Source organism: Struthio camelus, chromosome 1 (assembly GCF_040807025.1).
Source record: "Struthio camelus isolate bStrCam1 chromosome 1, bStrCam1.hap1, whole genome shotgun sequence".
Classification (NCBI taxonomy): Eukaryota; Metazoa; Chordata; class Aves; order Struthioniformes; family Struthionidae; genus Struthio; species Struthio camelus.
Genome location: NC_090942.1, coordinates 75,179,803 through 75,196,426, shown reverse-complemented (window position 1 = coordinate 75,196,426; position 16,624 = coordinate 75,179,803). Strand labels below are relative to the sequence as shown.

The 16,624-nt window shown below is 40.2% G+C and overlaps 1 protein-coding gene across 50 annotated transcripts in view; it reads right to left on the bottom strand.

Annotated features, from left to right (window-relative positions):
• The window catches only part of SOX5 (SRY-box transcription factor 5), a 724,053-nt gene that overhangs the window by 14,278 nt on the left and 693,151 nt on the right, over positions 1–16,624 (bottom strand). For 27 of the 50 annotated variants that reach the window (XM_068949562.1, XM_068949319.1, XM_068949301.1 and 24 more), the window contains one exon: positions 14,933–15,105. In XM_068949562.1, coding sequence (XP_068805663.1) covers positions 14,933–15,105 — 173 coding nt within the window. The remainder of the gene's footprint in view (positions 1–14,932; positions 15,106–16,624) is intronic. The other 23 variants (XM_068949602.1, XM_068949596.1, XM_068949513.1 and 20 more) reach the window with 1 other exon arrangement.

Here is a 16,624-nt window from a genome sequence, read left to right as displayed (position 1 = left end):
GTGTTGAAAAGACTGGTTTAGTTAAGCATGATAAAATTGGATGCACATCTGAAGAATACTTGAACTCTCTACATCCATGGGTCTGCAAAGCTGGACCAGAAATTTAGATGATACATGCTCTTTTGCAATATATTTGTTGTTCTGCTGTTTTCAGCCCAAAATCAAAAGTGCAAAGACACAGGCCATTTTGCCTTTTTTTCTTTTCAAGGCAGTATTTTAGGAAGCAGCCCAAAGGGAAAAAAAAATATAGATCAAACTTCTACAGGCCTCAGGAAAGGGTCAGCCTGAACTAAGCATAAGCCTTGCGCAGTGCTTTGTGTTCTTGCCCAGCCCTACTAACACCCCGTCCGTCATTCATATACTCAGAACTATCTGTGAACCCTGGATTGCAACAGGATAGTGCGTGCTGCCAGTTAATCTGTCAGGCTGCAGCAGTGTCGAAAGACATTGCCAGAACAACATGCCAGGGCAATTAATTCCAATACTCTCCTCAAAACACCTCACTTCCTTCTGAATTGTTTAACTTTACGGATACAAAGGTGTTCCATTTTACAACTGTTTTTTTTTTGTTTGCCCTATGTATATTGCTCATAAAACATTCTATCTTCCTGACAATCATATGTTTAAAAATAAATCTTTCAGGAAAGCAACACTAACATTTCAAAATGTTAGGCACTGTGCCTTTTGCAAAGCTAAGAAAATGACATGATACTGAATTATCATAAAGTGGCTCCAGTTGAAAAAATCCTTTTGAGCTTCTTCCCGAAAGAAATATTCCTGTTTTGTTGATCTGTTCCATTCCTGATGACTGTAGAAGATCATCGAGTTAAAAAACTTTCAGATTTCGCTTGGCAACTAGAAACTTTACAACTATTCTCTGTAGCCTAATACTGTCACTGGGTTGTATTATAGAAGAAAACAGAAAAGGGAACAATACGAACAGAGAAATGCTTCCTCAATGTGATGTCCTGCATCTGCAATTCAAAGAACAGTTCAAATTCATAGAAAACAGTTCAAATTCATAGAACACATTTCATAAAGCTTTTCTTGAAAGATTTAGAAATGAGGCTAATCTGTTCAAATTTGTGCCCTCGCAGAGTTTAGGGACCATCAGGTTAACTTTCTTTCTCCATGCAATCTTTTTCGTTGCTGTTCACCATTGCATCCCTTGGGCTCTCTATAACCAGATGTCTCACCACTGAAACAGTGCAAGACAGATCATCCTCTTGGTATTTTCAGGAAAATCACAGGCAGCAGAGTCAGGCTATCACAAACAAGAGGGTTGCTGTAACATTTCCTGGCAAAGCCGACCCAGATAGCTTGCAGACGCTTTGGATAAGCACCTCAACTTTTCAAGCATTTAGCTCCACCAAACTCTTTAATCTACTGGTTTTAACTTAGGTCTCATTTCCAAAGCAGCCTGTGAGCAGTCTAAGAGTCAGAAACAGGCTGACTTCATATCTCCTCCAAATGGATCTCAGATCTATAATACAAGTCAACAGTTTTTCCTTAACAAAAAAAAAAAAAAAATTACTATCGACCTCATAACGATAAGAGCTCAAAATTTTTTAGGTCAGCAACCATTTAAAAATGTTGCCACTAACCTAAAATATAAACAAATATATTCATTTGGTTTATGATGGAGGAGGGGAGTTATTCTGTTGCAGATCTTTCTTGAATCATGTATAAACCTCTTAGAGAAACAGAGCTGAGAGTGCAAAGGGCACAGGCTTAACAGCTTTTTCTTTATGCAGTAAATGCAGCTGCTGAAGTTGGCAGCAGTTACATTCAGAAACACATCCCACCAACATGATCTGATTGAGTCTTAAGGTCAGTGAACACTCTGGCATGCTGTCTGCAAGGTACACGCTGGGTATGGCTCGTTTATCAGAGTTTGACTTAACAAGCCTACAGATGCTCTGCTGCTATCCATCTTACAAGAAGTTTTGCATTTTGAGGTACAGTCACATCAGAGTGAAGGCATGATCGAAGAGGGGATGAGAAGCAATGCCAGAAGCATGCTGAGCTCGCGAGCCGCGCTGTTCAGCTCTACGGCACGGAGCTGGCTCTCTAGACACTTGAAACATGAGTGATCAGGGAGTCCATACTTTCAACAAGGTGCCAATTTACTTCCCACTTCTTAAACATACAGAATAATAAAATAATTCAGTCAATAACTATTGTGGCTATACAGTGAGACTGTTAGGTGCAAGTTTAAAAGACTTTATGCAGGATGTTGCTCTTGAAACAGAGGATGTCAAAGCAGCCTGCTTTACTTTTCTGTGTAAATTCAGGCTCAGACAAGTTTAAGGCCTGCTCTTTCCTAAAGCTTCTCTGCAATGGTATTAGGAAAACAGAAACAGAACAGAGACGCTCACGTGCTATGACAATGGGCAGGATATAAAAGCCAGACTATTTAAGTAGTGCTCTGATTTCCAGTCCTACACTCTTCCTATTAAATATACTGCCACTGATTTTCCCCAAACCTGACATATAGAAATGCTTTTAAAATTATAGAATATTCAAAAGGAGTTAAGCAAAAAAAAAAAAAGCGAGAGAGAAAAAAAAAAAAAGGAAAAAGAAAAGATTCTTGCAGCATTCCTGCGTTGTTTTGCTCAAAAAGAGTTAAAGAGTTGAGTTGATGGGTTACAGCATTCCATTTGATGGAAGCAACTCTCTCACAGCTTTCAGTTTAGAGAAAAAGTATTTACGGCAGCTTCAAAGAAAAAAAGGAAAAAAACATTTCCTCCCCAGCCCCCAATTAACTTGCAACACGCTGACAATGCTAGATCAGCCTCCTCACACACGGCCTATTTAATAACTTCAGGCAGATATGCACAATGGGTTCAAGTTTATACAAAAAGAGGATCTATTTGTCCTCATTATCTTAATTTGGTTGCAGATCACACATTCTGAAAACTGCCATCACTCCTTTGTGGTGGAGTAGCGGTGTAAACAGTAGCAAGCTGTGGTACCACCCAAAGATAACAGGTGGACTACATGTATGTTGGGTGCAGCAGCAAACTTAAAATAAAGCGGTTGTTATACAGCATTACAATTGAGGAAGCAGTAGCACGTTCTTGCACACTGTGTTGGATCACGCCTTAAACTGATCTCATCATTACATCAAGCTCTGCCTGTGTTTGTCTCACCACATATAGAAAGAAAGGGGGGAGAAAGTTCAAGAGAGGAAATCCAAAAACTGAGAGGGAAATAAACAGAGTGATAATCCCTACTTTTTAGCTCTGCCCTATATCCTAAAGTTATAAATGCTATGCATCACATGAGCAAGGCATGAATGGCATCAAATACGGCCTCGAACCAATAATGCTGGGGCCCTGGAAAGAACAGGTAAGCCTGGTCCAGACCCATGGAAGTGGTGCAAAGTCTTGCTTGTGAGACTTGCTAAAAATCAGAATGCATAAAGCAGAGAAAACAGACAGTAAGGAGCACTTCTGCTCTTGCAGGAGAAGAAAGACAGGGAACTCGTGCTGAAGATTAAGTGATTCTCTTTCTTTTAAATTTCTGAATTTTGTATCTGTCCCCAGATGACTGAATAGTCATCTTACAAACATCTTTCTCCTCTTTTACCTCTGAGACTGTGAAGAATTTAGGCAGAGATTGAGGCAAACTGTCCTAATGGTCAGTTCTGCTGGAAAGTAGGAGAGTGAGATCTCTGCTGTCTGGTTCATTTGAAAGTTTAATAGGTAAAACAGAGAAAATAATACTGCAAAGCGCAATCCTACAATATCCCAGTTGTTCAAAGAATAACCAGACAGGTCTCATCAATAGTCACAATGTGATGGGACGTTTCGAAAACTTTACTAATCAAAGAAAGTAATCTGTTGGAGAAGACTGAATTTGTAGCACAGGTCCTAGCAATTTTCTAGTTACAGTCAAAAGAACAAAGAAAAACACACACACGGAATGTGTCATGCAGAAAATACACACATATATGTGTGTGTATATATATATATATATATAAATATATAAATGACTAAGCACTGCAAGTCAGACTCAGTTTTGTGGTCAGCTACAAAAGTTACTTGGCTCTCTGTCGTGGATAGCTGTCATAGTTTAACAAAACATTGATCTAAAAATGATGAGAACTTGGTTGCAGTCTCTTTCATAGAAGAAACATAAAACAAGAAGAGTCAAAACATATGTATAACAGCCTGATAATCTCCGCCAGAACTCCTCCTGCTACTATACAAACGTGAATCAAAACCTTGGAAGGCTTGAGAAAGAGAGACATTCAGATATATTTCTCGAATCCCTTTTCCCCTCCCTCGCTGCCCCTGCTGTGCATTGGACCTTGGTACCAAGGCTCAGCATGCACCTGAGAACGGGGGCATGCCTCCATGCCTGAAGGACTCTGTAATTCTTTCCGACCACTGTGAATGCTGGGCATATGGCAATGGGTCCTTCCTCCCCCTCTTTGAGATATCCTTTTGGCTGGGGTATCTGGCAAACACTGACAGCACTCTGAACTCTGTTAGAATTACATTTTGGCAAGAGCTTTTTTTCCGATTGCATAATTCAAGGTTAGCAGTTTTATTGAAGCTGTCCACTCTTCACTCCTCTACTCCCCTAACCCTACCCCCATTTCCCCTGATATGAATACTTTTCATCTCAGTTTGATGCCTGCAGAGATACAGCCAGTTTAGAAGACCAGAGGAGGAGTGGTCAGGCACACTGCGTTACTGTTTTTCTTATTCCAAGTGAACTGAAAGGCCAATCTAAAAAACGCATTTGTAGAGTAACTGGCCAGAACCAAACGCGTTATTACCCATTCGACATTATGGTGTTTTTTTTAGCTTCCAAAAAAGGTGTCTTATCCTACATCTGATAGGAGTGAAGATTTTTAAAAACTAATCTTTCTGTGCAATTCCTCTGCCTCTAGCAATATTAAACATCACAATAGTTTGTGTTACGAAATTTTCTTCATCCACAGGCTTTCAAAATGTGGAAAATGAGGTAGGTAGGCATCACATACGACAGAGAAGCTGGAAGAACTTACAGGAGCTGCTGGCAATATCGATAGCTGCACCCAGAAGTTTGCCCATGATCAGTTATTTGCAGACCAGGCTCTAATCCTCTCTATTAATGCCAAGACCCTTCAAAATATATACTGTGCACATTGTTTATGTTACAGTTCAGATTATGTCAAAGTTATAATTGCTGTAAGAGAATTTTTGGCTCTTTCGGGAAGAAACTTTTGTTTAGTTATGGGCTTTCCTGTGTAACGTATCTCACTGTTTAAATGTTTTGCATTCATCAGTGAACACAGCCACATAATTTCACATAGAAAAGCAGTCTTATTACCCTTGTTTACCAGATGGGAAACTGAGGCACAGATTACGTGACTTGTCAGAGGTCCCATAGTAAGTCTTTGATAGTCTTAGGAATTGCAATTAGCACTTCTGAATCTTATCAAAAAATTAGAACCTGAAGCTCATCATTTCTTTGTGAGCATGGAATTGGGATTCTTGCTGATGATGCATGTTACCAGGTTTGCAAAATCAAATAAAAATAAGAGCAGTTACAGATCCACCATTACAACGGGTCTTGCTTAAGTAACACTTGCAGGGCTGTAAAACTCATAAAAAGCACATGCATGAAATGATAAAATAGAGTGAAACTTTCAAATGTTGACTCAGTAATTGTTAAACCCCTTCTGGCTGCACAATTTTATAGTCTTCTACTGTACTAATGAAAAGGGAAGAAACAACAAAGAAGGGTTTTAGCCTTCCAATTATATAAACTCTGTGGACCACCAAAGAAGATGAAAGATTATTTATAATGTCTCAGCAATTTATCATTTGGGAGATTTTTTGTTGTTGTTGTTGCATCAAAGTTGAGTATGAAGAAACAATGCATTCACCACCCCCTCAGCTCTTTCAGTCTTGCTTATCTGAGATCTCTCTTTTCCGTGGAATAATCCACCCACAGAACCTAAAAGCAGCATTAGAAAAAAAGAAAAGAAAATAACCTTCTTTATTTGTGGTTCTCCCTGATTTGATGGTACTTGTTTCAAAATTGTTAAATTCAGTCTTACCTGGGACTACCCTACTTGGTAAAGGATTACATCTTTTTGATTTAGGGTGTATATTGAAATTTAGATTGGTTCAACACTAATGGAGAACCATTACATCTGATCTCTAGTCTATATGAAGTGCTATATGGACTCAGTAGAGAGGTGACCTATTAGCTTTCCAGGGGAAAAAAAAAATCAGATGGACTGAGTAGACTCAGACGCTTAACTACTCTCTTAGAAACAGATGCCCAATCACAGGGGGATTTTGCTGAAATTTTTATAGTCATTTTCTTTGCCATACTTTGTGGGTGTAGGTGTTCAGTTTCTAAGGGTTCTCAAGCCAATACTTTTCAAAGCACTGAAGTCAAGACAGAGCCACTGAAATACAAATGTGAAAAATCCTTAAAAACTTGGAAGGCCTAAGACTGAAGTCCTCCAGATTTTTTTTTGTTTTAATATTTTATTCCACAAAAGACGGACTTCCTCAGCAAAATATTTTGTTTTTGAAACTTGGAAACAACTTGACGGGATGTATCATTTCTACAGGAAATGAAGACACAAAGATCCTCCTTTTCTTTGGTTATGAGCTCTGTGAGATAGTGGAAGTCAAGACTTTTAAATGTAAAGGTAGGTAGGGCTGGACCAGCCCATTACTTTAAAGCAGAAATAAAAGGGAAAGCAAAAGCAAAGCAGAAAGATGAGACACTACTTCCTCCCTAAAAAAGTTTTCACAGTGCTGATGTATGCATTGACCTCAACCAGATCCAGCTGTAATCCACTGATTGCAAAGAGGTTAAGAGTTACATGACCCAGTTTCTCATCCAGACTGCTTTCTGGGCTGACATGCTCTCTAACTTTGTCTGAATTTTTCAGTTGCTCTGCATTTTAGTTTCCCTAGCTAAGCAGGACGAGGCTCCTGGCATTTTCCCACCTTCGTGAAAAGTTTTGAGATCTCTGGACAAAATGTGCCATGTAAATTCAAATGGAGGATTTCACAGAAAGTCAGAAAGCACCATGACAACTGGTCTGTGAGACAAGGGAGAGTTAACTGGGGAAAAGACATGGTATACCGAAAATGAAACAAGATGAAAATCACAACCCACGGGATATCCGGGGAAAGAGGATCTACACACACATAAAGTAAAAAAAAGGAGACTCCATGTTCCTGGCAATTGTTTACTAGCAACGGGTGACTCAATTGCATGGTAGCATTATAGAGACATAGACTACTCTGTTCAATTTTTCCCTGGAAAGTATTAAAACAGTGAAGGTTACTATACCTTTGCTTACAGTTCTAGCCCTAACAAAGAAGTTCACATATTATTTCCGGCTATCTTCTAAGGAAAAAAAAAAAAAAACTGCCACATTTTCTCAGTCATGCAGTAAGACTTAAGTTTGTTTTCTCCCCAGCATCAGCATCGATGCAATTAAAGGTAAAGTTCTGCACCCCCAAAACATACAAGAGACTGTTTGGCGTTCTACTAAATGAGCATTTGCACTCTACGACTGACAGAAAATGACAGGCTGGCAGCCCAGGAGACTAAGTGGACGCAATTCACTTTTCAATTACAATAGTTTGTATCCTTTGACTTCTGCAGGTTTACTTCCAACATGTGACACCATGAGAGAAAAATTAGGCCTAGCCTCTATCACACTGCAGAGAGGTATTGCACTGAGGCTGGGGCCCTTGCATGTGCTTAATGCCCTACCTTTTGGGGTCACATGTTCATGCAAGAACATAATAAAACTCCAGGAAGAAATTAGCTCTCATGACTGTAGGGCAAAACTTAAAAAGCTCAAGAGAAATAAAAAGAACCCCAAATCAATTGTATGATTTTGGGGGAGGAAGCTGATCCATCTTTATTGGGTTTAATAAAATGTCCTCCAGTATAAGCAGCTGCAGTCCTCACTTATCCACGCTAGTCTGCAAATCTTTCCAATGTTTGTGAAAGAAGAGTTACATTCCCGTTTGGACTTTGACAGCTGCAAGGATCCAGGGTTGTTCCCTTGCCTGGTTGCGTGCTGTTCTCCTTGACTTCAATGGGAGTTTTATGCACACATCTGTGGGCAGAATTTGTCCCTCCCTCTGTGTTTTTAATTTTTTTTGTTAGCTAACCCTGCCCATGCATCCCCACCATAGTGATGTATTATACACAGACCCCCCCCACACACTTACTTGTCCTATTAAAAACATATCTGGGCATTTAGCAGATGATGGTCAATCAGAAGAAAAAGAAGAAGTTTTCTAAAATAAAGAACTAAAATCCCTGGGGGGATAAAAAACAATCTTCACTGCAGAGTCTCTCCCTCCCATGCGTAGGCACTTGCTAACTGTGAGCACAGTGGCACTGTGACAAAAGTAGCAAAACCAAAAGCAGGCAGGCTTTACTAAAAGAAAAAGGGGGATGGGAAGTCTTCCACTGGCCATCTGTGAAAATAAGGCATGTGGCCATTAAATGCAGAGGCTGTAAATATAAATATACACAAGCTCCACAAAGCAAATGGCAAAAAAGGGGTAAAAAAAAAAAAAAAAAAAAAAAGAAAAGGGGAAAAAGAATAAACTTTCAGCTGAAGCAAATCAAAATGTTTAATGCCTAGCTACCAATGACGGGCAAAAACAATTTTGATCTTTGCAGTGTGCAAACTTGACATGTGTTTTTAATTAAATTGGAAAAAAGTTTCAAGAGAAAATACAATAGATACAGTAGCTCTGTCGAACAGAGGACTCCTTCAATATGAATGATCCTGTTGAGAGTGCTGATTGGGCTTCTTGAAAGGCTGACATAAGGAGTGATGGATGGGTGACGACATAATACCTGCTTGCCTCGTTGTCATGCTTTTGGAAAACTGTCTGCTCTGTGTCGATAGCATTAACAAAGGGGATTGCAACCCACACGCAAGAATTTCTGTTGGCAAAGAATCTCAGTTGGACAAAATTAAGAAGAGGGAAGGGAAAGGGCAAGAAGAAGCGGATGTACAATTGCTAGGATAACATGCTAACTTTTCTGCTGTAAGGTGGTTTAGATTTTGTAACAGTCTGTTGTCCACAGCATACTCCCTGGTCCCCACATTGTATCACAATTATTCCAAATAGAAAGATCTCTTTGGACAGTGCGAAAAGGGAACAAAAATATATCACTGATTATCTTTCCTAGTGTTTTACAGGTCAGTGAGGAATAGAGTGGCCTACAAATCACAGGACAAATTACCTGACTGCTGAATTTGCAGGGATAAGTGTGTGTATGTATGAACTGTCTGTGGGTACAGACAACTGCCAGCATTGCTAGTCGCTGACAATGCTGAAGTATTTTTCTAGTAAAATACTTTGAAGATTTCGAAAATGAACAGAGTTTAACTTTTACAAAGTGATTTGGTTTACGATGTTAGTACTGCATGTCTGGACTTATTTCCAGTGGGTTCCTCCCGTTTGGGAAGCCCAACTTGCCCCAGGTCCTGTTCTTCCCAGTTTCAACCATGACTACTTATTTGCTCTAGTCGGACCCACGGACTCTCTGGGTCTGCAGCAAGCAGTGAGTCAGACTCTATTCTCCCAACCCTTCTCTTCTCCTCCCTGGCCTTCTCTCCTCCATTTCTTTCTTGACTTTCTGGTTTAAATTGAATCATTAGGGGAGAAAAAAAAAAATATGTTATTGAAGTAAAATTCTCTACTGCAGGAGAAATTTAAATCCCATGTGTTAAAACGGCTCCTCCTTATGCCTTTAGTAAAGTGAGCTCCCGTGTTCTATTTCTCAAAGACAGCAGGATCTGCTGGTTTAAGAGTCTTAATATCCCCCTCCTCCCTTAGGGGAGAGCCGAGACAGAATTCATTTCAGCTCAGCAGATCACGGCAGTTTCTTAAGAGTTAACTCTGCTAGCCCCATCCATCAGGCAGCCAGCGAGGCATCAGGAAGGAATGATGGATGTAAAATTATTACAGGGCTGCCACCCGATATACTTACTGCCATTTGTAACTAACGCTGGAACTGACACACTTTTTTCATTATTAAACATCCACATTAAGTCAACATTGGTCACTGTCATTTCATGTTTGGCACTCCGTTAAAGGGAAGAGGGAGAGGTGGGGGTGTGAGGGGGAGCGGGGGGTGGAAATGGGAGGAAAGACAACCTGGACCTGGTGTTCCATAAGCATGAGTAATAAAATAGGTTCCTGCTTACAATGCTGGAATAAATATTGTTACAAATAGCTCTTTAGTTACAGCCCAGCAGACAAGCACATGTCAGAGCCTTTTAAAAGGACATGCTCCTAGCAGTAACAGAGAGAACTTGCATCCCAGGTTAAGAAACACTTAAGCACGGGATGTGTATGTATTTGCATGTACTCATCTCAGAGCATGCTGCAGCTGCAACTGTGTTTGTTGCACGTTTGAAATGCTGCCTACACTTACACAACTGTGTCAGCTGCTTGCATCTTTAGCAGCAGGCACTAACATTCAAAAATCAGTACCTGTGTTTGTACCAGTATGCATTCACATGTGCTCAAATAGCTGCTTTGGTGTCCCCTTTCTCCTTTTTTTACAGTTATCAAGGTACATACATTAATGTTTGAGAGCTTAAGTATAATGAGAAATTTACGGGCTGGCTTTACGCGTATTTGTGCTGTGTATTTGTGGAAGGGCGCACTGAAGGTCTGCATGCATGCACGCTCACGCTGGTTCTTTGTGTTTGTGTACATCTTGTTTGCAGCAGCACATGCAGTTCGACCAGAGTCCACTTTCTGATGCTGACCATTGTGGTGTTTGCACTAGATGACAATCTGCACTCTAAGCAACATGTATAAAAGGTAACATTGTTTATGTATAGTACATATCAAGCTATAATTCACTGTAGATGACAATTACAAATAAAACTATGCTCCTGGGTTTCCAAGAAACCAGAAAAACATATACACACATTTCTCATTTATACATTGAAACGTTTCCAAGAAAAGTAAAGTAAAAATATGTTTTATTGCATTTGCAATTAAAATAGGTTTCAGTAAAATCTATGTTCATCATGACGCTCATAGTTTTTCCTGAAAGTCTCTGAAAATCAAATCACTCAAGATGGTCCAAGTTGGATGCCCATAAAGTGACTCACTCAAATTATCCTAGTCACTTTAGAAAATCCTTTCCCATTTATGACTCCTTTTACACAGCATCCCTCTAGCTCCACAAAAGCTTCCTGTTTGACTCTTGCCTTTCAGCTGACAGGTCTGGCTGTCCACAGGGATAAACCTATCTGGGAACATGAAAACTAGATAATGGATCGTGTACACACGTGGAAAAAAGCCTCTGGGGCTTTAACAGAGAGATTCACAAAGCTAGTTTCCAGTCCTGAGCCTACCCACCCATCCCTGGTGGATACATCCCTAACAGTATTCTAATTGGCAAGCTCACATCTGAAAACTGAGGCACCTGCCTTCTTTGGTTGGCTGCAGTTACGATTAATGCAACAAAAAGCTCAACAGGTCTCAGAGTGAGCTCTGTAACTACGCTAATCATCACAGCAAAGAAGGGAGGAAAACTCTGGATATTCCCAGACCAGTGTTTGTTGCCCATAAAGCCTGGGATCACCCTCTACATGAAGTAAAGTGACCTTTCTACCATACATAACTATAGACATAACATACATTTCTATGCATGAGTATATTCCTTTACACATAGCTATCTTAGGCTAACCCTCTTTTTATTCCCTCCCCCCCCTCCACCCCAAATCTCAATGCCAGCAAGTAACCAGCGAGCAAACATAATGTCTGAAAAGCTCAGGGGGCTGCGCCTAAGCCACCATGCAGGACTCCAAGCTCCTGAACCCAAACCTTTAGTGGCTACACTGTAACATCCTCTATTTCTGGTTACCCACCTTCCCAGCTACCCTGTTTCTTGAAAACAGGAAAAAACATCTTTCAAACAAAATTTAATAAAAAAATGGCCACACTTGCCTTCCTCTCAGATCTTGCTCTTGATAAAAGAGAAAAACTTAACTGAAGTACTGGATCAAAAAGTCATAAACTTTAGAGAAATTCGGGTGTTCCTCTGGATCTGCACCTCACGGCTGCCTAGTTAGTGAAAGGCCTAGAACGTATGTGGGAGATAGGCACAGGTACCCAAACATCACAGCCTCTGACTTTTTCTCTGTTGGGTCAAATGCAAGAGACAGATCTCTCTCAGCTTAGGAGACCCTGTATGTTCAGTGCAACCACTTAACTAGTGCTTATTAACTTAAGCAGGCACCCCAGCAACCCAAAATGCCATTCTCATCTAGGAGAGCTCAGACTCAGTTCTGTCCTTCCCTGTGTCTACCTTAAATAAATAAATAAATGATAGAAATTAATCAGTGTCTCCCTGATAAAAGTTTTGGCATTTATTTTATCAGAACCCTCAAACCCTAGTGTCACTTTAGAAAAATTGTAAATCCAGCAAATGCAATTTTTTCTTCCTGCTGCCATGTAAAAGAACTCTCTGCCCTCCATAAGCCCACCAGGAGGCATGAATTAGAGAGGAAAATAAACTTCAACTTGGGTTGAGGGTGAGAAGTGAAAACAGAAGGGGTAAGGAGAATCCCAACAATAGAGAAGTAACAGAATAAAGTGAATGCAGATGGTTCCACTCCTGTTACTTAATCAAAATGCTGTGCAGAGTCACTAGTGCCAGCATAAAGTCATGTGTTAGAACAACAGCTGATCTGTATTAAAGAAGATTAACTCGCAATGCCATGGTGGAGGGCCTGGGATTATTTTATGTACTTCCATTGCCGTACAAGCCGTCAGCACAATTACTGCCCTCCGATGTGAATGACTGATCTGTAACCACAGCTAAACAGCATGCTGCTTAGGGGCCTGGGTGCTTCATGAAGATGAATTTCCATACCATCAAAGTGCTTTTAATGGGCTTCCTGATCCAACCACAAGGCCTGCTTTGCAAGTATATAGAACTCAGGATGAAGGCTTCCTGTCCAAAAGGATTTGGTCGGTTGTCACTTGACAATTCCCAGCCAGCACAGGGGAGGAGAGGGGGGAGATAGGTAGAGTTGTCTCTGCTTTGGAGGATTAAAAAAAAAAAAAAAAAAAAAAAAAGGGTACAGATGCTTTCTGAATGCAACCAACTGCTGTACCCACAGCTGAATTCAATGCGCTTAACAAATAACGGCAATTTAGCTATGCTTGCGAGGAATAGCTTGAGTCACTTTGCATTAGCATCTGGCTGAGTGTTAAAGTCATTTCTACATGGGGAGCAGAGAAAAGAAATTTCTGCTCCGAGCATCCTTTCAAGAATGCTTAAATATTTGAATATAAATTCCTTTGTGCTTGTGATCACTTCTTCTTATATCTGACACTCTGCTTTTCCCTTTTCCCTTCTGGTACTCTTCTATATGAAATGCCGTAAACATGCTCCATCCCTCTCTTTCTTTCTCTCACCCCATACCAAGGCTCTTATTCTTCAAAAAGAGACGGTATGTAGTGCCAGACACCTATTACACTGACCTCTTTTTTCCTTCCCCTTCCTCTCAAGAAAATGCAAGAAATTGGAGTCATTTCTACATCATTTACACCCAGGATAGGCTGATGAAAAAAGTACAGTAGTGGGAGACTCACATGTACATTTAACATTCATTACCCAGACTGCTGGCTTCTCACAGCTTATTGATCAGACTCCATCTAAAAAACAGGGAAAAATGGAAAGCTATCCAAATTAGCAATCTGCTCATTCTGGACAATATTGTTTGACTCACAAGCTTCCTAGGATGACTGACTTTTGAGTTTCTGCTAAATAGCTGATCATTTTTATTCATTCTATTTATCTGCCTATCTCAGTGATTCACACAAGGCCTTAGGGTGAAAAGCCCGTAAAAGAGGTTTCAATACAATTCAGTTTACACTAAATGCAACAGTCGTTTTAGTTGAACTGCATGATGCTATATCATCTCAGAAAATATTGCAGGGGAAAGAGAGGAATTCAGGAAAAAGTCTTGTTAAACATATAAAGTTGAGATGCGCACAAGAGTTTGGCTATATATCTTTGGTGGCAGTATTACAAAGACGTCTTACTGTAAAGGTGGCAGCTAAAGGACTGGCAGGTCCATTTACCCTCCATAAGCCAGGACAGTGCACGGAAAGACATCAGGGATTTCCAGAGAACAGCAGGAAATCACACACTCTTTGACAGGTGTGACAGTTACAGTATGTGCAAGCTTTACAAGAGAATACTCACTTTGTCTATATTTTGTTACAGTACAGCTTAGCAGGCCAGCTCAAAAGTAGAAGGCGGCCAGGCCCACACGTTCCACTGCTTCTAAGTTTCACTGGAAATACTTGGTGCAGCTTGTGTTGTCAATGCTCTGATTTTTCAATTTTATTAAGTCATCTAACATGACTTGACAGTGCTACATTGCAATGGTCACAAAATATCATATATGACAACCTCGTAAGGCTAAATACCCAGAAGCTGAGCCTGAGTATCAGCAAAGCTTATGTTCCTAAAGAAGCTTGAATATTTTCAAATCCAGCTCATCTCACAAACACATGTAAGCATTTCCATAAAGCAAGATTTCTACTTAGACCCAGAGATTTCCAAGATCACCTTGTCATAATACATATTGACAGGCTGGAACAGAGAATTAGTGGCCTCCAAAGTTCTCATGAGGGCTTCAACTCTCCCCCACTCCATCACTCCCCCCCCCGCCCCGCCTCAAGTATCTCAAGGTCTCTGTCGCTTGTCAGCTTTTTGGTTGTGGTTTTCATTTTGCTTCATGCTTTTTTGAAAGAAGCAACTATTCTGTTTGAAAGGGAAAAAGAAAACATAGCAAGAAAAAAGGAGAAAAAAAAGAGAGGAAGATACTACGTATCTGTAAGTAGAGATAAATATGACCTCACTTACAAAGGGATTCTTAGGAACTGACCTTTTCTGTCCTGCAGTTATTGAGACCCAGACTATTCACAACAGCCACCTTCCCATCAAGCACCTGTTGTTCCCTCCGAAGTTGCTCCTTCATCTGTCGGGCCTCCTGGATTGCCTTGGTAACAGCATCGTGGTCATTTAAATAACCTGACGACGTGATAGAAGAAAGGATATCTTAAAAAAAGAAAGTTACAAGAAAACACTTTAGCTTTCATCAGTGAAATTCACCAAGGTTTTATCACTATTAATGAGAAAGAGTTAAAAGGTGTAGCCCATAAACCTGTCTTTACTTGGTAATTCTGTTACTGCTATGATAGAGCCACCTGGATATAAACCATGAGAAACATCAGTGCCAAAATCATCGTCCTGATACTTGATCCCATTAGTTTCAATATTTCCCTGACATTACGGAGGTTAGTCCTGTGGTTTGCATGCAGCAGGATGTAACTGGATAGGACTTAGGGGAAGCTTTGATCATGCCAGCAAGCCAAAACTCTTAAAAACAGACCATTTTATTCTTCCCCTTCTAAAAACTTGTGAATACATTAAAATAAACCACAGGTGGCGGTGGTTTGCTATAGATATGAAATGCATAATGGCTAGGAAGAGAAACCTCATTCACTGAATGCTCCCCACCACCACCTGTCATTCAGAAACGTGTAAGAAACCACAGCTACATGGACCTACATTCCCACTCCTATACATGCTGCTAACGGTAGGTCAAATGTCCACTGTTTTGCTGCAAATTCACAGCCTAGGGCTTAGCCTTAGTAGTCACCGAATTATTTCCTTTTAAAATGTTACAAGCATTGCCGGCACAGCTAATACTATTTAATTTTAAATGTGACACTTTGTCATTTTTTTTCCTTTAGCGTACTGTAGATTATACTTATTATGATCTGCATGTGATTTGTAGGATAGAATACTGATGGGAGACTCCAAGCCCCAGTCTATTTTTCAAACATTAAAGCACAGGCTAATATCTATCAATCTCCCTCCTCCTCTACACGCACACACACATACACACATGCCCGCACACACACACACACTTCTTTCTGTCTTTTAACTAGGGCATAAAAATGGCATAAAATGAATCTGTAATATGAAATTGCCCAGAAAAGGGACTTCTGTTTGTGACATGAGGCTAAATCTAACCAGATCCATTGGCGAATTGTGACAGATGGAGGGACTGTGAGACAGAAGGCAGGCACTAATCACACACAAAATGACCGGCTTGCCTCAACATGTTCCATGGATTCCAGCAAACTTTACACCCTAATCCATTTTTAGAACAAAAAACATCTGGGCCATAAATCCTCTAATCTGCCAAAACACGCTATTAAATCCCATGATTTGTTGAAAAACACTAAGATTAAAGAAAGGAAATATAAAATGGCTAACTGCCGTGTTAGGAAAGTGTTATTAATACTCTTTCTTTGTCTCAATTATGAATGTTCTGTTCCTAAAGAGCCTTGTCTAATCATGTCAGATTACACATCCTTGTTGTATTGCTAGACTCTTCTATCTGATCCACTGATTGCCAAAAAACGCAGGACATTGTCTTGCCGCTTAAAACATTTCAGTGGAAGAAGCTGATGTCAGATTAGTTCAGCGCTGCACTGCTCTAAAGATTTTTTTCGTTTTGGTTTCTATTGTTGTTTCTTTTTAGATTACACACAGAACGGGACTGGTA